Source organism: Cricetulus griseus, chromosome 3 (genome assembly GCF_003668045.3).
Source record: "Cricetulus griseus strain 17A/GY chromosome 3, alternate assembly CriGri-PICRH-1.0, whole genome shotgun sequence".
Taxonomy (NCBI): Eukaryota; Metazoa; Chordata; class Mammalia; order Rodentia; family Cricetidae; genus Cricetulus; species Cricetulus griseus.
The window spans coordinates 15,984,790-16,008,828 of NC_048596.1; the positions used below are offsets into that span (position 1 = coordinate 15,984,790).

At 49.8% G+C, this 24,039-nt stretch overlaps 2 protein-coding genes across 4 annotated transcripts in view; one reads left to right on the forward strand and one right to left on the reverse strand.

Moving 5' to 3' along the window:
• Window positions 1-172: 172 nt before the first annotated feature.
• On the reverse strand, window positions 173-16,561 carry Dpcd (deleted in primary ciliary dyskinesia homolog (mouse)). Of its 2 annotated transcripts, none has more exons than XM_027407173.2 (6): window positions 16,418-16,561; window positions 12,488-12,568; window positions 6,412-6,536; window positions 5,819-5,952; window positions 1,048-1,232; window positions 173-745 (listed from the first exon to the last, which is right to left on the reverse strand). In XM_027407173.2, exons 1-6 carry the CDS (start codon window positions 16,479-16,481, stop codon window positions 714-716), a joined length of 621 nt encoding a protein of 206 aa, XP_027262974.1. In that variant the 5' UTR covers window positions 16,482-16,561; the 3' UTR covers window positions 173-713. The 2 variants fall into 2 exon arrangements, with proteins under 2 accessions (XP_027262974.1, XP_027262975.1); XM_027407174.2 differs by having other exon boundaries at window positions 1,130-1,232; window positions 16,418-16,560.
• Poll (DNA polymerase lambda) overlaps window positions 16,537-24,039 on the forward strand; it is an 8,582-nt gene continuing 1,079 nt past the window's right edge. The window contains exons 1-8 of one of the 2 annotated variants that reach the window (XM_027407167.1): window positions 16,537-16,624; window positions 17,376-17,525; window positions 18,700-18,994; window positions 19,188-19,332; window positions 19,620-19,937; window positions 20,974-21,147; window positions 21,781-21,909; window positions 23,740-23,908. In XM_027407167.1, coding sequence (XP_027262968.1) covers window positions 16,549-16,624; window positions 17,376-17,525; window positions 18,700-18,994; window positions 19,188-19,332; window positions 19,620-19,937; window positions 20,974-21,147; window positions 21,781-21,909; window positions 23,740-23,908 — 1,456 coding nt within the window. In that variant the 5' untranslated portion in view covers window positions 16,537-16,548. Of the gene's footprint in view, window positions 16,625-17,375; window positions 17,526-18,699; window positions 18,995-19,187; window positions 19,333-19,619; window positions 19,938-20,973; window positions 21,148-21,780; window positions 21,910-23,739; window positions 23,909-24,039 lie in introns of those variants that run through there. The other variant, XM_027407169.1, reaches the window with a different exon arrangement.

Consider the following 24,039-nt stretch of genomic DNA (forward strand, 5'->3'; position numbering starts at 1 on the left):
GTACAGGGGGAAGGATAAAACCATGGCTCTCTGTCCCCAAGAACAAAGGCTTCTTTTCCCCTACCTCTTTGGGGTGTGGACAAGGGACTGTGGGAGGGCTCGAGGCTGCTAACCTGCTGTCACCTATAGTAGTGACCTTTCTTTTTAACCCACCACACACACACACCTTTGATAACCTGTAACCGTGCTCACTTTAATAACCATGGCATCTTAACGTTCTGTTTTTTCCAAGATTGCTGATGTGCTCACCTCTGCCTCAGGTGAGTCCTTCCTAAGCCACTTGTATAAGGCAAGCCAGCACAAGGGAGTTTACAGGTGCATGGTCCTATCTCTACTTTTCCCTCCTTTAGCTGGAACGGTTGTGTGGCAAGGTCTCCAGGATGGGAGGGGGGTGGGTCACCACACCAGCATCTTCCCTAGGAAGGCTAGGATGCCTGGAGACAGGCAACATACAGAAGTCGATAAAAGGGCAATCCTTCTAGAACAACTCCAAATGACTTTACTCAGGAACAAAACGGTGGGCAGAAACACGCTGCGCCCCAAGAGCTAGTTCTTAGACGAGAAGAAGCTGCCCGTGCCAGAAGAGCCAAGCCCACAAGTCTCAGTTTCCTCCACACTGGAGGTGCAAGGCTCAGGACAGCTACTGGGTCTTACAGTCCCCATCACTGCTGTGGGCCGTCTTTACCTTCTTTAGCTCCTTCTGTAGCTCTGACTCAGCCGCCAGGACCTCCTTTGGCTTCTGATACTGTAGAGGGAACCAAGGAGAAAGCATAGCTCAGTACTAGCTCCTCCCTTCACTCACCTGGCCCTTCATACCCTCCTTGTACATGAGGAAACCTAGGGTACAGGTCTGAAGGGCCTGTTCAGGCCCTGTGGCTGGGGAGGAGCAGCCCCACGATGAGAACCCAAGTCCTGTGATTTTTGTTTTCACCACTTCTTCATCCTCTGTTATGTGTCATGCCCCACCCCAGCTTGGTAGTGTGACTCTCTCTTGGTTTCTTCCCGCCCCCAGATGGGTAAGAGATGCTTGTTCTTCAACAAGCACACCTAGGGCTTGGGATGCCTGGAGCCAGGGAAGTAGGTGAGGAAGAGGAAGCTCTTCCTGATGCCAAGTCTGGGCAAATCTTACAGAGATGATCAGGGTACAGTTGGCGTGAGCAAAGCTCAGTGCAGAATCATCCAGAGGAAGCTGGTGTCTGTCTAGGTCAGGAATGGAGAACTTCTTGTAGTACCTGTGGGGACACCAAGAGGCTACTGGGGAACCGGCATGGCAACCCCCACTGTTGGGTACCCAGGCCCTTTGCCACAAGGTTTCTACACAGCACTCCCCCACTTTCTATACAGCTGGACAGGAAAGGGGGAACCCACAAGAACGGCCTGGTTTGAGTTTGTGGTTATGAAGTCAAAAGGATGATGGCAGCCTTAGGCCAGGCCAACTAAAGGTGAGCAGAGCTAGTAGGAAGGAGTTCTGAGATTAGCCCAGGGGAGGGAGTGACTCACCAAGAGGGCTGGCACTCCCAGATATCCAAAGAGCATCCCAAGGCTCATGGGGACACAGAAAATGGGATGTTTATCCTAACAAACATCAGCAGGAGGTCTAGGGCTGTTTACTACTTACAGGAGACCTCACTGAAAGATTGGGCCACTTTTGTCCCTACTGTGACAATTACGTGTCTTTCTAGGCCTTATTAGACTGACTACTAAAACCAGACAGGAAGGAAAGTCCACCCCAAGAGGTGTCTTCCTGGGAGGACAAGAGACTAATGGAACCAGATCTCAGAGAGTGAAGGCAGCTGATGCAGTGGGTGCTGCCTGCTTTCCTGGCCAGCTGCTAGCAGTGGAGTCTGGGGCAGAGATTTTCTCATGCCTGGTCCTCACCTGATGCTTGCTAGACCAAAGCCTCTCAACTTCCTTAGTGGACATGTGGGCTGGGCACTAGCTAAGAGCTGCTAGTGCCCCTACCTGGACAAGTCACTTTCTGTAGAGGGAGCGGCTGTGTGGGCTGAGGAGGGAAATGCCTCAGGCAGGTACAAACAAACTCAAGAGAAGGGCCTGGAGAGAATGGGCTTTTAATACTTCAGAGGGACCTGGCCCTTGTGGTGACAGCTACACTGAGTCCACTTCAAAAGCCCTGATGCCCTGGGGACTCAGAGAGTTGACATCAATGCAGAGATTCTGCCTGGTCTTCCCTGCCCAAATCCCTCAGTTCAGAAGAGGCTCTGGGGCCCCTCTCTTCCCAGGTTCCCCTCTCCCCACCAAGGTGCTGGGACCCAACGAAGGAAAAGAATGTTTATTTAAAGACTGACAGTTCAAAAGGAGTGGGGGCTGGGGATCCTAATGGTACTGCAAGTTGCTTTCTTTTCCAAAGCTCTGCCCCAGGGAAAGGCCATCCATCTGCTGCAATGGGTGGAATGCCTGCTACATCCTCTTCCTAGCCAACAGACGGAGTGAGGGCTTTTCCTGGGGCCCTGGTCTGGCTAGCAAAGGTGGCAGACACTGATAATAGCAGGGGGTCAAAGGTTAAACAGCGGAGATTAGGTGAACACAAAGGCTTGTTAGGAAGTGTTAACATCTTCCCTGCAAATATACACAGAAAGCAGGACCAGGCGAGAAGCTCCTCCTACCCCAGGCAGGGCCAATGGAGGAGAAGCAGCTCAGGGCTTAGACCCACCCCCACACCCCCAAGGCAACTTCAGGATCACAGAGAACTTAAGGTGTTTGGCTCGCCCCTTCCCTCCCCCTACTCCTGCCTCCAGGCTAGGGAATGGAGGTCGCCAGTGCCAGGGAAAGCACAGGTCCGAAATAGGATGGCTTTCGTTTACTAGGTGAGGTTAAACAACCTCTCCTGGAGACTCCTGACATCCAGTAGAGGGCTTCGCCTTTCCCTCTGCACAGCCGCCCCCACTCACCTACTCCTCTTAGGGTTTTTGCCACCAGCACCTGGATAGGGGAACCCACTGTGCTTCTGGGAAAGTCAGAGCGACTCTACTTGTATCCCCTGTCCAGTTCCTGGCCACCCCTCACACTGTGAATGGAGGAGAGGGCAGGGCTGCTGTGGACAGTTGCGTGGGCCCTGCCCCACACTCCTTGGCAGGTATCCAGAGAAGTCTCCAGCCAGTCCTGCCCTGAGAGTGGCGCAGGTACAGAGAGTGGCAATGACACCGATCCTTCCCGCTGCCTGGAGAGTCACAATGAATAGGCCCACACTCAAGGTTCTTAGAGTCTTACCAAAGGGAGTCCCACCAAGCCTGACTGTCGGGGGTTATCGAGCATGGGGTTGGGTTGTCTAGTAACACTAATAAAACCCGAAGTTACAGTATTGTCAATGCCAAGTTAGCCAGGCTTTCTTCAGATCCCTTGCTTTGGCAGCTTGGCCATGGTATAGGGTGTATGCATGTACGTGATATCAAATTCCTCAAACTGTTATGAGGTAGTGTAAGCACGCTTCTCACAGTGAGGAGAACTTGGCCAGAATCTACCGCTGACACCTGGCAGAGGCTAGATCTCAGCCACTGTCGTCTTAGTCCAGCACACTCCATCATTCTATTTGCAGCTGCCAGCTTCAAGGCTGAGACGTGGAACCGTCATTATACAAACATGCTTCTCAGGACCAGATGGTGCCACACCAGCATCCCACAGAAAAGGTTTCTATCTTCCCAATTCCTCTTATTAATACCTGAGGTCAAGGACTACCACAAGACACTGGAATCAACTTACAAGCAGAGTGAATAACCCAGTGCTGCAGGAGCCAGGCAGATACCAACAAGGCAACTGTGTAGCTCTGGTCAGGAACCATGGGGTCCAGAATATTAAGATGAGGGCACACCTCCAGGTGAAGAAAGGTGGAATCCAAGAAAAGTGTCACGGTGGGGTGCACTGCAAATGCTTAGGTGATGAGCAAGGAGGCCACACTATTCCCTGCATGTCACTTTATCATTTTCATATGCTTTTCTATAACCAGTAACATATAGACAAGCATAAATATGCTTCATGTCTACCTCTGAATGGTGTGATGATCAGAAAAGAGATTTAAAAAGTATTCTAAAAGAAATTAAACTCTGCTCAACTATATTTCTCCAAGTAGAAGACAGAAATTCCACTGGGCACAGGAAAGGGCTGGTTAAGTTTGGTGGCCTCTCCACCTTACTTCCTGCAAGAGGGACCTGCAGGGGGCTGGCTGAGCCTAGTTAGGACTCAGAAACTCAGATTCAGAGTGGGCACCAAAATATCATTTTCCCCCTTTGTGGGAAGCGGTACCACTCCCATCCTACCTTGCCTCTAATAGCATCTCAAAAATGTCCCCAACCCCTGCCCTTGGGTGCTAGAATGCCCCACTAGCCACAGAGGCCCTGGCCAACAGCGCCACCTATGGCATATATGGTATACGCTTGCCCTGCAGGAGATGGGGCCCAGAGGATCGGCTCAGATGAAATTTTTGGTGAGCTAGCTAGCCTCTCTTCTAGCACTCGCTTGTAATCACATTTCTGCCTGATAGCTGTATTCCACAGTGACCTCTGGGGGACAAAAAGGAGGCAGCAGCCAGGTCCACAAAGTGCTAAGCTGCAGATTCAAATGCTATCAGAAGCACTTTTGTTCCCAGTTTGGACCCAGGGCTTCCTACGCCAGGGAATGCTTGCTGAAGCACGGAGTTTGTTTTCCTACAGGCAATTGCTCTGTTGTCTGAAATTGCTAAATTCCACTTTAGGCACTGACTCCTGTTAATGATGAGAACAATAACGGGAATAAACTGCCTTTTATCTGAGGACTGTGTGCTTTATAAACGCAAACCCTTATTATTATGACTTTATATTTATAGACAGGGTCCACTACAGGGGCTGCGGGCTGCATGTACAGCAATAATCCTGAAATTAATTCATTCATCTCTACCCTTTCCCTTGTCCCCTTAACCCTGCCAAACTGATAGGGTGTGGGGGTGCTAAGAGGAGGGCGGGACCCAGGGCTGCACTATAGGTGGCAGGGAGTTCCCCTGCTTCCATGTAGGTAGGCCTCTTAGACTGAGGGAGACTATTCCACACCACCTGAAGGGGGCGGGGCTCTCCAGTGAAACAGCAAATGGTATACAGGCACCATGGGTTAGGCTCCGTAGCCCAAGCAGCAAGCTGGGTAGTTTGGCAGTTTGTGGATGAGGAGATTAAAAATATCTCCCCAAAAGAAGTCCCAGTTTAGAATGGGCCTTGTATTCTCTCGAGCTTAGGTTGAAACTGATTTACTTCCAAACTCTTCAACTGTGACCAGTCAGAGCACCAGAAACCCAAATGTGACCACACCCTGGCCACCCCTAACCGTTAGCATTCACTGCCTTCTCCCAGCAGATCACAAAGGAAATCTGAAACAGAATTCTAGAGGTTTCTGAGAGCCAAACTTCTGCCCACTTCCCCTTAGCCCAGGGATGGATGAGGACTGTGACGGCAGTCTGATGCTTTAGTCTCAAACGGTCACCCAGGCAGGTATGCCTTCCAGGACATGGCTCCCTGCCAATTCAGTGATGTCATCAAGCCAAGTTCACCAGGTCAAGGACATAACAACCTTAGAGTAAAACTGCAAAGGCCATGAGTTAATGGTTATGTGATTCCCTTAAACCCTCCTTCCTTCAACAGATAGTCACGGGAGCCCCAGTACATGCCAGGTTCCAAACTGGCTGGAGCTCTAGCTTGATGCAGCTGCTGCAGTTACCTCACTCACTCTCAGCACCCCTGAAGTTTAAGTTCAGCCTGCTCCCAGATAAGGTGCAACCTGAGATCTCACCCACTCCACCCGAGCTCATACACAAGTAAACAGCGCCCACCACGACACTCACTTTTTGTTGGTCGTTCTAACAATGACACAGCGCTCTTTCTGGGCCACAGAGACACTATAGACATCCTTTGGGTAGGGGAGGTTTCGAATCCGCCACTGGAAACTTGTTTTGGTGTCCTTGCGCATGAAGATGGGCTGTGAAAAGCCAGTCAGCCCAGGTCAGCCTCAGAGTCGATAAGTAGCAGAACCATCTTGCATTTCGGCTTCTCCTGACTCTGTCTCCCCAAGTGCCGACATTACATCTCCCCACGTGCTGACATTACAGGCATGTCTGTGATGCCCACATTATCAAGGACCATTCTTGGGGAAAGGTACAAAGGGTTGGCCCCTCACCCTCCCCAGGGTCCAGCCAGAGCCAGACAGGAAGCCCTCTGCTCTTCTCCATGGCTCCCACCTGAAGCACTCGCTATTGCTGTGACACACAGGGAGGCCTTGCCCCGGAATGGCCAAGATAAACCCTTTTGGTGTTCACACAAACTTGGTGTGACTAGGTGGGCATGGTGGGTATAAGGTGGTGAACAAATCATGGTCCCTGCCCTGAGGGGTCAGAAGTCTCCTCCCAGTCCCCGTAAGACACTGGACAAACAGACATACATTGGCATTACTTTCCTTGATGAGCTCAGACCCCAGGCTCCCGGCTCCTGAGAGCACTGGCTCTCCCACTTCAAGCTGCCACTGGCCCAAGGCTCCCAGGGCATTTTTCACTCGCCATTTTCTCACTGGGGAGAGAAACAAAGGATGAAAGCTTTCCCACCAAATCTCGCAGGACACTGGATAACTGGGATGGGATAAGCTGGCACTTGGGTCTCAATGCTGGGTCTTGTGCATCTGATCAGGGAATCGCATAACCTGTGAAATCAAACTAGGCCACGTCAGCAGCAAAAGTCCACTTCAAAGGCCAGCAGACAACCAGATCTGGGATACAGCTCTGAGAGGAACCATGGTCTGTGGCACCGAGGAGAACGCAGAGAGCCGACAAAGGCCATTTCTGGAATGGGAATTCTGGGTCTCCAGATGGAGTTTTTTTTTTTTTTTTGCTTTTGCTTTTGTTGTTTGTCTTTTAAAATAAGACACATATATTATGGGAACCATAAACCCAGACCTGAGTTCAGTGGGCAGGACTGGGAAAACTGCCAGGATCTCACTGCACACTGCTCAGTCCTGTGCTGGTGGCTGTGCGGTCTACTAGAGGGGATGCTGTACTGCGGTGCACCCTCTGTCCCTGCCCTTCTGCTGTGTAAGATGCTTGGGCTGCCGAATTGGAGCGAATTGGGGCGTCCTCCAGCAAGGGCTGAGCAGCCGCTGCTAAAACCTTTCAGCCTCCTACAGCTGCTCTAGGAGTTGTGCACCTCAAAAAGGGCCTGGTGGGTCTCTTTTCAGGGTGGGGCAGAAGGGGGGCAGTGTCAGGCCCGTAGCTTCTGAGCAGCTGGGCCAGGCTTGCACATGCACACTCCTGTGAGCACAAAAGCCAAACACAAATCTGGGATGTAGAATGAGAACTTCCCCTTGAATATGGGCTTTTTATAAGGTCGGCTGCATTCTGCAGTGTGGTTTTATTACATCTTAGGGCCCAAAATTCTCCCTAGAAACACATTTGCGAGTTTATAATGAAAATTAATAAGGATGAGTAAAACTTGGAAATATGCTTTCTAGGCAACTTCTTACGCCCACAAATACCTCCTTAAGTGAATGGACTGTGACTAGGAGTATATGCAAACCTAGCCGCTGGAACACCTCACTGGAACACCATGGAAGACAGCCTCAGGGGCCTCTGTCACAGTTGCAAACAAGTGACAAACACCTCCTAGGAGCAGCTTACTGTGACAAGATGACAAAGCCTGTTCCCCACTACAGCAAAGATCACCCCTGGGTCCTCAAACTATGTATAAAATGCTATGCACAGACTGGGGTGCAGCTTAGTGGTAGAGCCTTTGCCCAGAACATGTAAGACCCTGGGTTTGCTCCTCAGGACTAGGAAGAAGAAGGGGGAGGGAAAACCCAGCAATAGCTATCCATAGAAAAATTAAGGCAGAGAATTACTTTCCCCCAGACACGCTAACAACAGTACCAGGGGACAGCTCACATGGCAGGGTACAACTACACAAATACCTGAGACCATTTCATTTTTTGTTTGTTTGTTTGTTTTGGTTTTGAGACAGGGTTTCTCTGTATTGTTTTGGAGGCTGTCCTGGAACTCGCTTTGTAAACCAAGCTGTCCTCAAACTCACAGAGATCCACCTGCCTCTGCCTCCCAAGGGCTGGGATTAAAGGTGTGCGCCACCAACACCAGCTTGTTTTTTTTCCAGGCGGGGTCTTACTTACTGTGTAGCTCTGACAGTCCTAGAACTCACTCTGGAGACCAGGCTGGCCATGAACTCACAGAGATCCACCTGCCTCTGCCCTGCAAGTGCTGGGATTAACGGTGTGTGTCACTGTGCCTAGCTGAGACCACTTAGTATTGGGAGCAAATGAGCACTTCTGGGCCCCCATGGCAAGCACAATCATCACAGGCGTGAGGGCAAGTTCACTTAGGAAACATCTAGTCTAACACCTCTATTTATCAAGGAGAAAGCATTTCTTCCCCATCTGCTTACTTTTAACCCTTGCCTTTATTTTCCAGGGTATGGAGTGTAAAGAATTACTGAGGAATAGTGAGATCCATTTGCAAAAGGCACAGTTAAAACTCAGGTGCCACATACTTAGAGGGCTGGTAGGACGGAGGCTATAGGCTATCTTGGGCTAGATACCAAAATCCTGTCTTAAAACAAAACAAACAAAGAGAACTCAGGTCTTATAGCCCCACATTCAGAACTCAATCATCAATAAAGAGGTAAACTACAGTCTCCAGGTGTTCTGAACAGATGTGATATCCTAAAAGCTTTCTTCAGCACTTCCTTTCCTTTTTTTTTTCCTTTGTTTGTTTTGAGACAGAGTCTCTCTATGTAGTTCCAATTGTTCCAGAACACACTCTGTAGACCAGGCTGGTCTCAAGCTCACAGAGATCCTCCTGCCTCTGCCTTCTGAGTTCTGGGATTAAAGGTGTGCCACCATGCCCAGGTTGTGTTTCTATTCTTATACTGTAGTCTTCAAAGTCCAGGTTTGGTTATCTGTAGGGGAAATATGATGAATTACTACCTAGTTGGGCCAGCGAAGTAAGATGGCCCTGTGATCATGTGCTCTGTCAAACTGCTTGACCTAGGGACACCATCAGTATGGTTCCTCGGGACAAGAGCGACTGCTAGATGCCAGCTCAGTTTTCCACAGAAACCTGCCCTAGAAGGGAAAGTACAACACTTCTGGTTTCCTTATTTCTCAACTCAGTGCCACTTAGGGTCATGGGAACTTGCCACTCTTAGCGCTCCCTCCCCCCCATCTCTCTCTCTCCCTCCCTCCTTTCCTCCCTCCCTCTTTCTCTCTCACCTTGGGGAATTATACTCTTAGAATGTAATACAGAAGTGCTCTTTCCAGCCTTTCAACAGGCAAGATCCATGAAACATTTTGGAGCCCTTACTTTCCCCATGCATGTGGCCATGAGTACGCACATGCAGAAACGCAATCTTGGCTTTCTAGTGTAGCCTTTGTTCCTGTACTCAAGGACAGCTCCTGCGGCAACAGTTTCCACCTGCTGTCACTCTGATTTGATTATATGTTAAACCCAAACTGGTGTGCGAAAGGCAGCTCCCTGGGACACTGTCTCTCTTCCCGGCTGAGTCAGGGTCAGTCTTTGGAAAGGAGCCTTCAATGACCCTGTAAAGGGTCTGAGGGGCGATGTATGAAGGAGGCAGTGCCTGGGGCCTTTTCCCAAGTCAGCAGGAAGCAGGCTGATGCAGCCCCATCTTTCAGGTGGGCTGGAAAGTGGAGGTCCTAAAGGCCTCTTTCCCCAAAGCTCCAAGGCCTGGCCCACTTCCAATACGGATAATTACATCCCCTTCCTAAATACTCCCTGCAGCTTACACTGGAGGCAGGATTCTTCTTTTCTGCCCTAAAACACTGCAACATTGCTATGTGGCTATTAAACAGCTGCCGTGGCCCATCCCTGAGGAGGCTGAGGGAATCGAGTGGACCATTTATAAAGCCGCTGAAGGGCCTGGGGATGAAAGTGCTCAATATCCTCCAAATGCGGCCTGTGGTGGTTAGGCTGGCGGTCAAATACCAAAGCAGATTAAGAGGTAATCCAAATGTAATCGCTGGGGGACGGTCTGCCCTTCAGCCTCGGCCCCCTGGACACGCTGTGTTCTTCTGGGGGTTGGTTTGATGTTCCGATCATTGTTACAAGGCCCTTCAGCTTTTTCTCTATGAATACATACAGCGTTCGTTGTGGGGGGTGGGGATGAATAGCCCCGAGAGGGTAGAAAAAAAGATGACACGAACATGCTTATTAACACCGACTGGAGGGACTGTCCCAGACAGATGTACACCTACTGGCAATTCTTCCTCTGTAAATTACTCTCTGAGCTTTTTTTTTTCTAGCAGAAAACCTGTTTGACCAATTATCAAATTTGTGTATTAGCTAGGGAAAAATGGAAACCATTTCTCTTACTGCCGCCAAAACCATATCCACCTCCCACTGCATAGTATGAAAAGCCAGTTCTGGTCCTGAGATTCTATTTACAACATTTACACTAATAACCAGGCACGGGTGGCATGTGCTCAGTCCCAGCTACTCAGGACCTGAAGGCCAGAGGGCCATATGAGCCTCAAAAGTTTTGAGGCCAGCCTAGGCAATGTACAGGGATCCTGTCTCAAAAAAACCCAGATTTGGACAGTACTTTGCAAGGGCCGCTGGCTCGGAGGTTGGGGGAGATAAAAAATAAGAAATGGGTCTTAGAATTTGGTGGCACACACCTTTAATCCCAGCTCTACAGAGGCTTAGATGTAGGATTACTCAGCCTGGGCTACACAGTGAGTTCCAGGCTACATAGGATGACCATGGCTTGAGAAAACAACAAAACAAAGTGAACAGGATTTTGATGTTCTTAGCTCTAACAGTATGCCACTGCACACTGAGGTTCAAACACTTCCTGGGATGGAGCCAAGCTTCTGTCTGGCTCAGATACCTCCCAGCTTTGTGATTTTCAACATGGTGTTAACGTCTCTGAGCTTACTCCTTCAACTGTAAAATGGGGACAACAGATCCTATGTCGTGGGGCTTTAATGAAGACGCTTACATGAAGTAATTCAAGTAAAGCCCCTGGAATCATGCCCAGTTAGTGTGTTAATGTCATTATTAGGTAAACCAGCCAAATGGTGAACTACGTTCCCTCCTCCATTCTTGCTGTTAAACAAAGGAAGTTTGAAGGCCTTGGTCTAGCCCGACCTGCTACCACCAGAAATGGAAGAGAGGAGCACAGAGCACTGCAGAAAGGAACCTGGCCTTGTTCATAATTTTAATATCATACTCAGGCATGGCAAAGGGGTTGGGTTGTCTGTCTATTTTTATAGCCTCCATAGCTCTACCTGCTTTATTTGCTGTGTGGAGAAAAGAAGTGACAGGATGGGCTGGGCAGGAGCTGTGGCTGGACTCAGGGTGACGGTAGTGGTTAGCTCACGTGGCCTCTGCTTTTATAAGTTCTCCCCTGTTAGACATTCCAAGGCTGTCACCCCCTGGGAGCACTATAAATTACAATGCATTGTGAGGATATTACTACTGTATTGGTTTCCAACGAATCAGTGTCATATGCTAAACACATCAAGATTTTTAATAGCTCCAGACTAAACCAATTGGGACTAGAGCCCATGCAGCTCATAATAAGAGGGGATCAACACTTCACTGCAACTGAGCATGCGCAGGACACACACACTTTAAGACTGGAGACTGAGAGAATATGCAAACCAGTATAACCAATGTTGTCAGTTCGAGACATTTATGAGCTGTCAGGAAAAGGGAAAAAGAAATTCCCTCACCAATACTACCTGTCGATCAGACCCAGGAAGAAATGAAAGTCGGGAATAAAGACAAGAAAATAACTCAGCCTGTGATTCCATCATTGGTCTTAGCATTTCAGATGCAACTTAATAAAGAGACCAGCTCCCATGGCGGACAGCTTTGGGCCGTGGGTCACAGGGCCAGTCACCTAACTCTGGGAAGTCAGTTAATGCCGATGTGCTTCCCAGGAACAGATAACTGACAAATCAATCCCCAGAAATCCGAGCTGGAACTCCTATTCATGAGCTTGTTCTGAAGGAGGGGGACCTGTGGGCACAAAAGCAACGGCAAAATTGCCATTCCTACCTGGTTCATGTCATTCTTCAGGATGAGGGTCATATTTAATGGTATCATCTAGGAGGCAAGGCCAGAAGCTGCCACATCTGACACTTGCCCTTGGTGTGGCTTCAGGAAGCAACAGAACAAGCAAGCAAAAAGTGCAAGCCTTGCTTTTACCACCACTCCCTTCTACCCAGCCTCCTCTGTGATGTGCTTTTCCTTAGAACCCTACTCCTGACTGAGAGGCTCATTTACCCTCTCATTGAGCTGCACTGGGCAAAGGACTGCGCTCTGCTTTTCAGGTTCACACTGTTCTCAGAGCAGTCTTGCTCCCAAGGGCCTCCATCTCCCTACCACACTGCATGCTGAGCTCCCTGCTCAAGCCCAAGGCCAGGAGCTTTCAACTGGGCCTCGTTTGATCAGCGCCAGGAGCAGCTGAGGACCCTTGGGGAGCACCACACTTACCAAGGAGTTCACTCGTCTTCTCATCGTATTCTTCCGCCATTTCCTTCCCATCCGGGAACAAATAGTGCACCATCCTCTTCCCTACACACAGAGCAGAGAGAGAGCACTTTACCGCAAAGCTGCCCTTGCAGACTGAGCCCAAACAACAGCTGGAGAACCTGCCCAGAGCCTCCCGGGCTTCCTGTCAACCAATGGCCACCATCGCGCTTCCCAGGCTCCCTTCCCTTCTCTCAACGCGTTTGCCATGCCGCTTCCACCACCAAAAAAGCCAGGTCTCTTTTCAACTGCAGAACTTTCCTCCCTCTTCAAAACCTAGTTCAAAGGACACTTCCACTGCAAGTGTCCCTTCCCCATCACTGGCGGCCACTGTGCCGATGAGTCACTTCCTCCTCTGTGCCCCCTGCGTTTGAGTCTACCCCACAGCAGAGCACTTACCCCATCCTGGGATAGTGCTACAAGCATCTGATAGAAATGACATCATAGTCTTTCTCTCCCCGCTTCCTACATCCAGGGCTACAGGCTCTGATGTGAGCTGGGTTTCCTGACCGGCCCTTCCAGCCACACTGGCACCCCGCCTTCATCTACACATCTCTAGGCCATTCCCAGCATAGAGCCTGGAATGCTATCATCATGGCTCTTCCTCACACATGCTTGGTTTATGGTTTTTACATCTCTTATGTGACTCTTGGTTATTGCTTGTCTCTTCTATTGGTTTGGGGGAGGGGAGTGTCCATAGTTTCCCTGAGATCAGCCACGGTACCTGGTATGTAGCAGGAACTCAAATGCTGACTGAAAGAATGAGCAACAGTGATGTACCATCCAGTAAAAGGATAAAAGAACCCATGGGAGTCTCTTAGCCCACAAGCACTTGCTCAAGGGGAGGGCTGTGTAATGTCTTTTTTTTCCTAGGCAGGTAAGTAGCCACTGGGCGCTGCCTCAGGAGGACTCACAAAGGGGTTTTAACACCCAGTGGACACGTCCTTCCGTCAACTTCAAAAATAAGAGCCCTAAGGTGGCTTTTTCCTGTTTAACTCACTCCTCTAGGACACAGTTTCCTTGAGTCATTCCTAATTTGGATTTCAGGGCAACTTACCCCAAAATTTGCAAGGCCTCTTGGCAGACCTCAACAATCAATCAACAATATCAATAATAACAATAATAATCAACCCCCTTAACAATCTGAATGCTTCACAGGTAAGAGTGCTTGTGCTGCAGGCATAAGGAACTGAGTTTGAACCCTAGCGCCCTACACAAATAGAGGGGTATGGTTGTGCATGCCTGAACCCCAGCGTTGGGAGGCAGAGACTAATAGGACTGCAGTGAAACCTGGCCTTCACACACCTGACATCCTGCTCTGGCCTCCGTGGACGTGCACATGGGTGTGTGCTCCTGCACACTTACATACAAGCACCAACACTAATACACCATAGCCCGCCTCCCATACTGCCCTATGACCAAGAACAACAAAAGCAGACTTCAGCATGCACTTGAATATTCATGTTCAAAGCAGCATTACTCACACCAATCAAAAGGCAGACGGATGAACACTTGGGGGAGAGTATGCACACACAGTAGGACAGCTTTAGAACAGAAGCTGGCATCGGGCGGGTACAGTCAGCTGGCCTCTCAAGCATGAGGACCTGGATTTGATCCCCAGCATTCACACACAAAGTCTGGGGCAGTGACATGTGCATACAATCCCGTGACTGGGAAGCTGGAGACAGAAGGATCCTGGGGCTCGCTCAACAGCCACCCCAGCCTAATCTGCAAGCCCTAGGTCCCAGTGAGACGAGATGGAGACCAGCAAGACGGTTGAGCTGGTGAAAGTGCTTGTCACCGACCCTGACAACCTGATTGATCCTAGAACTCAGACAGTGGAGGGAAAGAACCATTTCCCACAAGCTGTGCTCTGATCTCCACATACATGCTATGGCAGGTGTACACATACACACATATAAATGTCAAAACAAACGAACAAAATAAACCCACAAACCATTGTGGGCAACTGTGAGGAAGAAGGAAACCCAAGATTGACCTCTGGCCTCCACACAAGCACACATAAAATATAAAAAGGAAATTCGGCACACGTGATAACATGGATAACCTTAAAAACCTTCTGCTGTGTGAAATAATTAAATCAAATGCTATTTGATTCCACTTACACGAGGCTCTTAGATTATTCAAACGAACTGAAACCCAAAGTAGAATGGTGGTTGCTAGGGGCTGGAGAGAAGAGAGTGTTGGTTTTGCAAATGACAAGTTTTGGAGATGGTAACAGTTGCAACACAATGTGAATATAAAATTAATGACACCTAACTGTGCACCTAAAAATGGTCATGATTTAATCACAATAAAAACCAGAGCAGTCACAGCGGTACATGCCCTTTATCCTAAAATTAGGGGGCAGAGGCAGGAGGATCTCTATGCCTTCAAGGCCAGCCTGGTCTACACAGCACATTTTAGGCCAGTCAGGACCACATAGTGAGACCCTGTCTCAAAATACAAACAAGAAGACCACTATCCTGTTAAGTAATGTCCAAAATCAGTACCCTGTGAGAGCACAGCATGTCCCAACTTACCTTCATTTTCTACCATTTCCTACCTCCTACAGCCTTTTGAGACAAGAGACTCATTTACTCTGTCTGCAGGCAGTGCCTGAAAGGCTCAGTGGTGGCTGTTTTCATAACACTTAGCCAGCTATACACTCTCACACTTCCTTGCCTCTACATTCGATCCGTTCTTCCATTCCCACTTATCAAATACCTGTTAATGATTCTTTAGGGGTTGGAAATACCACCTCTTCTGTTTGGTGATTATCCAAAGAGAAAATTATTTTCACCTCCATGCTTTTAGCATTTCACACAGTTATCTCAACACCCCCACCCCCAGCCTCCTGCCTTAGCCCCCCGAGTGCAGAGATGACAGGCATGGGCTGCAATCTCCTGCTAAGATCCCAACCACTATTTAACACAAGCTGCTATTTACTTACATGTCTTTTCCTTGATCATTTTGTGAACTCCTAGAAGATCACAGCCCATAAATTTTTTGTTTGTTTGTTTTTCTATCTGCTCTAGCACAGAATTTGGCACACAGTAAACTTCACACAATAAACTTCAGGCTTCTTTGATTGGCAGCTACCTGTGGATATTAAGTCCCCAGCTGCCAAGCTTTAAAGGGAATTCAGATCTAATTCACCCTGGCTGCTAAGTGGTCCAGAAAAGACCTCTGAAGTAGAGGTTTGAAGATTGGTCAATTGTAGGATGGAGAAAAGCTGACATCTCAAAGTCCAGTTCCTTGTCACTTAGACTTTGGCCTTTTCTATCTCCCCTAACGATCAGAGAACATTTAGAAACCCACTCTTAACAAAACACAGTTGGAAAGGACCTCTGAAATAACAATGGCAGCCCACCCGCTTCATTTATAGTTGAAGAAAACGGGGTTCTAACAAACTAATAGGTGCATCGATGGCAGGGTTGATCTAAAACCCCGGTGTCCCTCCATTCTCTGCCACCGGGCTGCCACCATCATCAACAGGACCCCCAAACTGGGGTGCATGGGGTCCCACAAGACGATACAGTTATACCTGACTATTTGCAAAACATGGGGCTGGTCTAAAACCTTCCTGGATTTCAGTAAAAATAAATGAATGAATGAATAAATAAATATGGGGTGGGAAATCTGCCCCTTGGTACAGCCTCGAGGGACGATGATGAGTGTAAAATGAATCATTGGGAACTACCAACAAAACTCTGAGCGGGGCGGGATGCTGTAAGGAAAACGGGAGGTGGGCGGCCAGAGACTTGGGTTCCAGTCCAGCCAGCTCCCTGTGCCTCAGTTTCCTCCTCTCAGGAGCAGGAAGCTAGCGTGGCTGAGCTCTGCCCACCCAGGCTGAGGCCCGCCCTGCGGGAGAGGACGAGAGGGTCGAGTTACCGTCCTGCAGCAGCGCCGTCTTCTCGGCAGCCCGCAAGCTCTCCAGCCAGCTAGTCACCGCCATCTTCCCTCCGCCCAGCAACGCGCCCGGCCACTTCCATGGCAACTGCTGGGCCGAGGGTCACTTCCGGATGACCCGGAAGGTATTCTGGAAATTTACTTTTCAACCCCACCCCCCTCCCCGATCCGTTTCCATTGGCTCCCATGGTGAGTTTATTTCTCTCCCAGGGATAGTCTGGCCTGGTGTGGGCCGACCCCGGGGCTCGGTCGGGTGGGGGGCGCCCAGGGCTTTTAGGGTCCCAGCACCAGCCCTCTTGTGACCCCAGCTGGGAGTCCCTGGTTCACGCCAGCTGCACACGCAGTGCCCGGGGCACAGCTGCTCCGGTCCTGCGCACCCCCAGCTGTGAGGGCACCTTACACCTGCTGCGGCTGCACCCCACTTCCCTGCAGCTCAGCCACGGGGCTCAACACCCCACCCCACCCCACCCCACCCCACCCCACGAGGCTGCGACAGGGGCAGGTGCAGGGCCCGTCTGCAACTTTCCCTGAAGTTTTCCTCTGCAAAGGACGTGAGGTTTGTGTGCACTGCACGAGTCCTCCGGACCCCACTTTTCTGGGGAGATGAAGACTTCACTGGTGATGTAGTCCTGCTTCCCAGCCCCTTATCATTTTGGAAAAGGCTCTTGGAAGCAGAGGCCGACTCTGCACTGGATCTGCAGAGCACCCCTCTCTTTCCAGTATTGTTTCCCTTGAGTCAAAAGCCACCGCCACCCCCGACTTTCTGACTTTCGTAGTCCCAGCCTTTCCCTGACTCAACGCTGAAAGGCTGGTGTGTTTAGCTGGGGTTTCTGAGACCTCTGAGAAGGGGTCTCTTGCTCCCAAAGCCTGCCTCTGTAGGCCAAAGGGTCTAGGGCGACTCTCAGTCTTGGATTTCTGCATGACATCTGTCCTTAAACAGAAAGGCAAGGATCCAGCAGCCAGCCAGCCTTCCAGGCAATGAACCCCCAGGGCATCTTGAAGGCTTTTCCCAAGCGAAAGAAAATTCATGCAGATCCACCATCAAAAGCACTTGCAAAGATTCCCAAACAGGAGGTGGGAGAAGCTGGAGGTGAGCTGGCCCACCCCCAGAACTCATGACTCGCACTTGACCCTTTGACTTGCTGTTGTTTTCATCCGGAGTCAGATAATGGAAGTGGCCTTACCTGTGGAGGGCTGAGGTCTCTTTCTACCTCCCTTGCTTTTGCTTTGGTGTCTGTCTTCTTCTCTTGTTTAGAGTCTCACTGTAACCTTGATCTTGCCTTATAGCTGAGAATGACCTTAAGCTCCCCATCCTCCTGTCTCAACCTCCCAGGTGCTGGGCTCACCACTCGCACCTGGTGCTTTGTCTTTGTGTGTTTGTTCTTCAAGACAGGCTTGCTTTCTCAGTGTAGCTCTGGTTGTCCTGGAACTTAGTCTGTAGACCAGGCTGGCCTCTGCCTCCTGCGTGCTGGGATTAAAGGTGTGCCACCGATGTAGTTTGTCTTTGCTAGGCTATTTGCTGTGTTATCAAGACCTCAGTGAGAAAATGTTTCCTGATTCCTCAAGAAGTGGCCCTTTGTTGTCCTAGAGGCAGCGCCAGGAGCAAACAAAACCCCCTGAGTCCCCAGGCTTGTTCTAAGTTGTTTTGCCACCAAAATTGTTACGTAGATGGCAGAGATTTTAAGGGGTTGGGAGCGTCAGTCAAGTCTTCTAGACTGAGGGCAAGGAACTTGTAATGGCAAGAAATGTGTGCTTTCCTGGAAAAAAAAATAGGTGCTGAAATGATTTTTGAGCTGTGTTCAAAGCAAGGCTTCATTTATTCAGCCACAAATACTAATAGATGGTCTGTGATATACCAGGCACTGCTCTAGTTTGCATTAGGAACAGGACACAAATCCTAACCCCTTGCATTCAAGTGATGGCCCTTGAAGAATTTGCTGTGCTTGTGGTAGAATTCTTTAAAGGCATTTTAATCTCTGGGTGGCAGGAAAATGATTACTTTGAAGGGAGGTGATTTCAAACCGTTCATTGTGACTATATCTAAAAGTTTTCCAGCTGCTTTATTACAGTGATGTACATGCATCTGTAATCCCAGCACTTGGAGGTAGAGGCAGGAGAATCAGGAGTTCAAGGTTATCCTCTGGTACATAATGAGTTTGAGGGCAGCCTGGGCTACATGAAACCCTGTCTTAAATAATAGTGATGGTAATAAAATAATAATAATAAATGTTATGATAATAGGCATTTGGATATCCTCTCTACAGAATGGCTGAGTTCCCTGAGGGCTCACATTATACCCACTGGCATTGGACGAGCCCGGGCAGAGCTCTTTGAGAAGCAGATTATCCATCATGGTGGCCAGATATGCTCTGCCCAGGCCCCAGGAGTCACTCACATTGTGGTAGATGAAAATATGGACTGTGAGCGAGCTCTCCGGCTCCTTAGACTGCCTCAGCTACCCCCCAGTGCTCAGCTGGTGAAGTCAACGTGGCTGAGCTTGTGCCTGCAGGAGAGACGGCTGATTGACACGGCTGGATTCAGTGTCTGCATCCCCAAGAGGTGGGCTGCCCCTAGCCTTTCTCAAGTGTCTGTTGATACCATCTTGAGTTTCCATCTTGAGTTGTTAAAAAAAACAACTCCTACTTTTAAAATCATACATATGTGGAAAGGTTTCAGTAGAGGGAAAGATTGGGAGCGGAGACAGGTGAGACTTTTGGTACCCTAATTGCCTGTGACCTCCCCTACCCTCTAGTTCCTTGGACCAACCACAGCCCAACAAGGCAGATGAAAGCACCCAGGAGGCTGTATCCAGGACAACTCTCTCTCCTTCCCCTCCTCACACCAGAGCTGCATCTCCTCCTGCAAAGGCAGAAAAGGCACCAAGAATCCCAGCCCAGGTGAGATGCTCCCAGCTGAGAGCCCTGAGCACAGAAGTGAGCACTGGTTCTTACACAGAGAGTTCTTGGTGAGACCCTTGATCTGTTCCACTCTACCCAGCATCCCTCACTTCTGCATTTACCAAGCCATGTCTGCCATATAGCACTGGGCCCTACACTGAAGACAAGGCACACGCCCAGTGCACTGGTTGCAGCCTCATCCTTGAGTCCAAGTAGGAGACACTTGCCCACCAAACACAACCTCACTTTTGAGGAGGACACTGACTTATTGTTTCTTCTATTTTCAGCTTGGCTCCGATGATGAAACCAGTGATGAGGAAGGGCCCCAGGTTAGCTCAGCAGATCTGGAAGCCTTGATCAGTGGGCACTACCCGGCTCCTCTTGAGAAAGATGGTGGGCCTGACCCAGTTCCAGAAGCCCTGGAGAAGTGGGTCTGTGCACAGCCCTCAAGCCAGAAGGCAACTAATTATAACCAGCACATCACAGAGAAGCTAGAGGTGCTGGCTAAAGCCTACAGTGTCCAGGGAGACAAGTGGAGGGCCCTGGGCTATGCCAAGGCCATCAATGCCCTTAAGAGCTTCCACAAGCCTGTCAGCTCCTACCAGGTACTTGGAGATTGGGGAAGAGGTCTCTTCTTTATTAGCTAATGTTTAATGGCAATGGACATCAAATTTAGTGGTTAAGTTTTTATAATGACTGGTATTTACACAGAGACACACTGATAAAAAAACAAGTAAGGTAGTTGAAAACAGACCAGCAAAATTGTTAGGACTGGAAAATGGGTGCCTAGAGGTTTATTACACTGTCCCCTCTACTTCCAAGTGTTTTTATATAATAAGTTTAGTTGGGTGGTGGTGGTGTACACCTTTAATCCCAGCACTTGGGAGACTGAGGCAAGAGGATCTCTGTGAGTTTGAGGCTAGCCTGGTCTACAGAGTGAACTTCAAGACAGCCAGAGATACACTGAGAAACCCTGTCTAGAAAAACAAAAACAAACAAAAAAGGAGTTTAAAGTCCATTAGTTGTGGATTCTATGGATTAGTTATTCTTTGTCAGTTTTCCAATCGCTTAAAAGAAATTAAGCACAGTAACCCATTCACAATGTTTTTGTAATGTTGAAAGATGGTATCTGGCCAGGCATTGATGGCGCACGCCTTTAATCCCAGCACTCGGGAGGCAGAGGCAGGCGGATCTCTGTGAGTTTGAGGCCAGCCTGGTCTCCAGAGCGAGTGCCAGGATAGGCTCCAAAGCTACACAGAGAAACCCTGTCTTGACAAACCAAAAAAGAAAAAAAAAAAGAAAAAGAAAAAAAAAAAGAAAGAAAGAAAGATGGTCTCTGTAGCACAGAATGGTATATTCAGTGTATTACAGTAGCCCCCAGTCAGTGTTCCAGCCGTGACTGGTTTGGAACTTAGAGATCTGCCTGCATGCACCTCTGCCTCCAGGAGTTCTGGGATTGAAGGCATGCACTACCACGCCTGGCCATTTTCTCTACTTATTGCTGGTCTCTGGAAACCAAAGGACAAGTCCTATATGGTTGCTGGGCTGGCTTTTGGGCAGATACTCTGCTGAGGGAACCGGGCCCTTTGCACTGGCTTCCGTTGCTGGCTTCTGACTCCTCCTCTGTACACCTGTCCCCAGGAGGCCTGCGGCATCCCAGGGATTGGCAAGCGGATGGCTGAGAAGATCGTGGAGATCCTAGAGAGTGGGCATCTTCGGAAGCTAGACCACATCAGTGACAGTGTGCCTGTCTTGGAGCTCTTCTCCAACATCTGGGGAGCTGGGACTAAGACTGCCCAGATGTGGTACCATCAGGTCACACCCTGCCCATCTGGCTACACCCCTTCCTCTTCACCTGCAAGAGCCAGGGTCCTTGGGTTTTCCCACCCTGTGTTCTCATGGGAATGAATCCAACTACAGGGGACCACTTTTCAAGGACACCAGAGTTCACATCAGTCCCTGGCCTGTCCTTGAAATGTGGGCAGAACAATAAATATATTACTCTGTCCCACAGACTAGCAAGGACTTTCTGTTTGTTAGTTTTTTTTTGTTGAGACAGTGTCTCACTATGTGGCCTTGTCTAGCCTAGAACTTCCTATGTAGACCAGGCTGGCCTTGAACTCATAGAGGTCCACCTGGCTCTGGCAAGGGACTTTCTAAGGAGCCCAGGCTTTGGGCTCCATGTCTAAAACAGTGGCTCCCAAACCTGGCCATGCCAAGAATGACCTTGGGAGCTGGTGACAGGAAAGCCCAGAGCCATTTTAGATTAAGGAATCAGGGACCAGCATCCCCAGATTATGGTGTGTCCTACTGAGGCTGGATCTGGTCAGTCTTGCCTTATAATGTCTTCCATGGTAGCTGCTGTGACAAAGCCATCTGTATTTTCTGGTCCATACACTTCATGAGTCCTGGGTCCTTATAGCCTCCTCTCTGGCTGTTTTTTTCCAGGGTTTCCGGAACCTAGAAGACATCAGAAGCCTGGATTCACTGACCACTCAGCAGGCCATTGGCTTGAAGCACTATGATGACTTCCTGGAGCGCATGCCCAGGGAGGAGGCTGCAGACATCGAAAAGACAGTAAGCATGGCTCCTAGAGCACTAAGGTTTGAAGTTAAGGGATTGCCAGAGATTACAAAGAGAAGATTGTGGCCGGAGCTATAGGCCCAGAGGGCATCAGGTGAGGGTAGTCACTGCAACACTAGCCCTGTGGGTGAGTGCCTTGGGGTCAGAGAGCATGAGCACTGGGCACTAGTGGGCAGATAGTCCTGGGAGTTTCAACAGACCAGATTAGGGGTCAGGGCAGAGGTGGTGATTCATTGTCTTTAAGAACTTGATGAAAACTATGGGGCCAGGAGTGGTGGTGCACACCTTTAATCCTAGCACCCTGGAGGCTGAGGCAGGCAGATCTCTGTGAGTTCGAGGCCAGCCTGGTCTACAGAGTGAGTTTCAGGACAGCCAAGGCTACACAGAGAAACCCTGTCTTTAAAAAAGAAAAGAAAAGAGAAGAGAACTATGGACTTCTCCCCTTAGCATGCACAAATGGCGGAGTGTCTGTGTCTCTCTCCATGAGTGTCAAGCCTCTGAAGCAACCCTGAGGCTGCTCAGGATTGGTTGGGTTCAGAAGAAAACGCATAGGATTAGGGTGGGGTCAAGAGAGCATAACCAGGACTTAGTTATGGGTTAGCCTGGCTAGGGATTTCTCCCAGGGTTCTGTTGTGTTTGCTGTTGATGTTTGTAATTGTCAAGACTGGACTACAGTCCAGAGGTAGAGTGTTGCTGAGTACGCCTAAGACTCTGCTTCTACCCCCAGCACCATAGAAGGCAAACAAGAGTTTTCTTGGCCAAGAAATAAGATTTGGCCAAGTTAAAGGTTTGATTTATATAAGTTTATATGCAGCGTTGAGTCAAGAGAGGCAGGGTATCCTTGGCTGTCTGTGTTGTTTGTTCAGCTGGTGTGGGGCAACTTTCTTTCACTTTGGCCTAGGGTCTTGATGAGTGATAGCTGAGACTACAGGACTGGTGCTGGATGGATAGACAGGCCCTATTGTATACCCATCACCAAGCTGTGCTGCTAATGATGACACGTCACTCAGCTACGGTGTCCAGGCACAGAGAATGCCCTGGTCAGCCACCAGCCCGTAGCCCATTGGAAACAGGCTTTCCACTGTAGACTCCCCACAAGTAGGGCTCCAGCTGGAGAGAAGGTTGATGGGATTACTCATCTAGGCCGCCTCTTCCCAGTCTCCTGGGAGGCCTAAGAAGGGATTGAAGGGATTAGCAGAACTGCTTGTCAGGTCAGGGGAATTGAGGTGTCCTGGCTGTGGGTACCCAGGGCCCCAGGAACCTCAGTGTCCTGCGGTGGAGGCGGGGATATATCTACATATAAAAGGCCTCCGTGGGCGTTTGCTGGCGGCTAATGGGCTTATTCCTCTTCAGTTAGGCCCCTCAGATCCTTCCACAGCCAAGCCAGTCTCACCCCTCCCAGAACGGGGTGTGTGTGGGACACCCCCCCATCTTCCTGACCACAAGATGCTCCATTTTCTCCCAGCTAGGTTGGAGTGCCAGCCACCTGCTCAAGCCTCAAACCCGAACTCCCACTCACTGCCCTCAGCTCCAAATCCATAGGCAGCTTGAGACGTGGCCTTTTGTCATCAGTGGAGTTTCACAGACCTGGCCACTGGGTGCGGGCTGGGGCCAAAGAGTGACTCTCTGGTCTTACTCAGAGCCTGTCTGCCTGCTGAGGCAGAGCCAGAGTCTTCAGCCTCTCCAGGCTTGTCTCTGTGTGGCCCCAGGCACCTCCCCTCAGCTTAGCATTAAGCTTGGCGTAGGCCTGGGACATGGTACAAAGGTCTTGTGCTATCATGGGAGTGGCCTTCAGCTCCCCCCCCACCCCCCACTCTTCCCCAGGTCCGGATATCAGCCCAGGCCTTCAATCCTGGGCTGCTGTGTGTGGCCTGTGGCTCCTACCGAAGGGGAAAGATGACCTGTGGGGATGTCGATGTGCTCATCACTCACCCAGATGGCCGGTCCCACCAGGGCATCTTCAGCCGCCTCCTTGACAGCCTTCGGCAGCAAGGTATCCACTGTTGTCCAAATTGTCACCTCGAAGTTCTTAATTTGAGACATGCTATTCGGGAAGGGCTTTGCAAGAATCCCATCTCTCCTGAGGCCAAAGACACTGTAGAAATGGTACCCACCACCCTACAG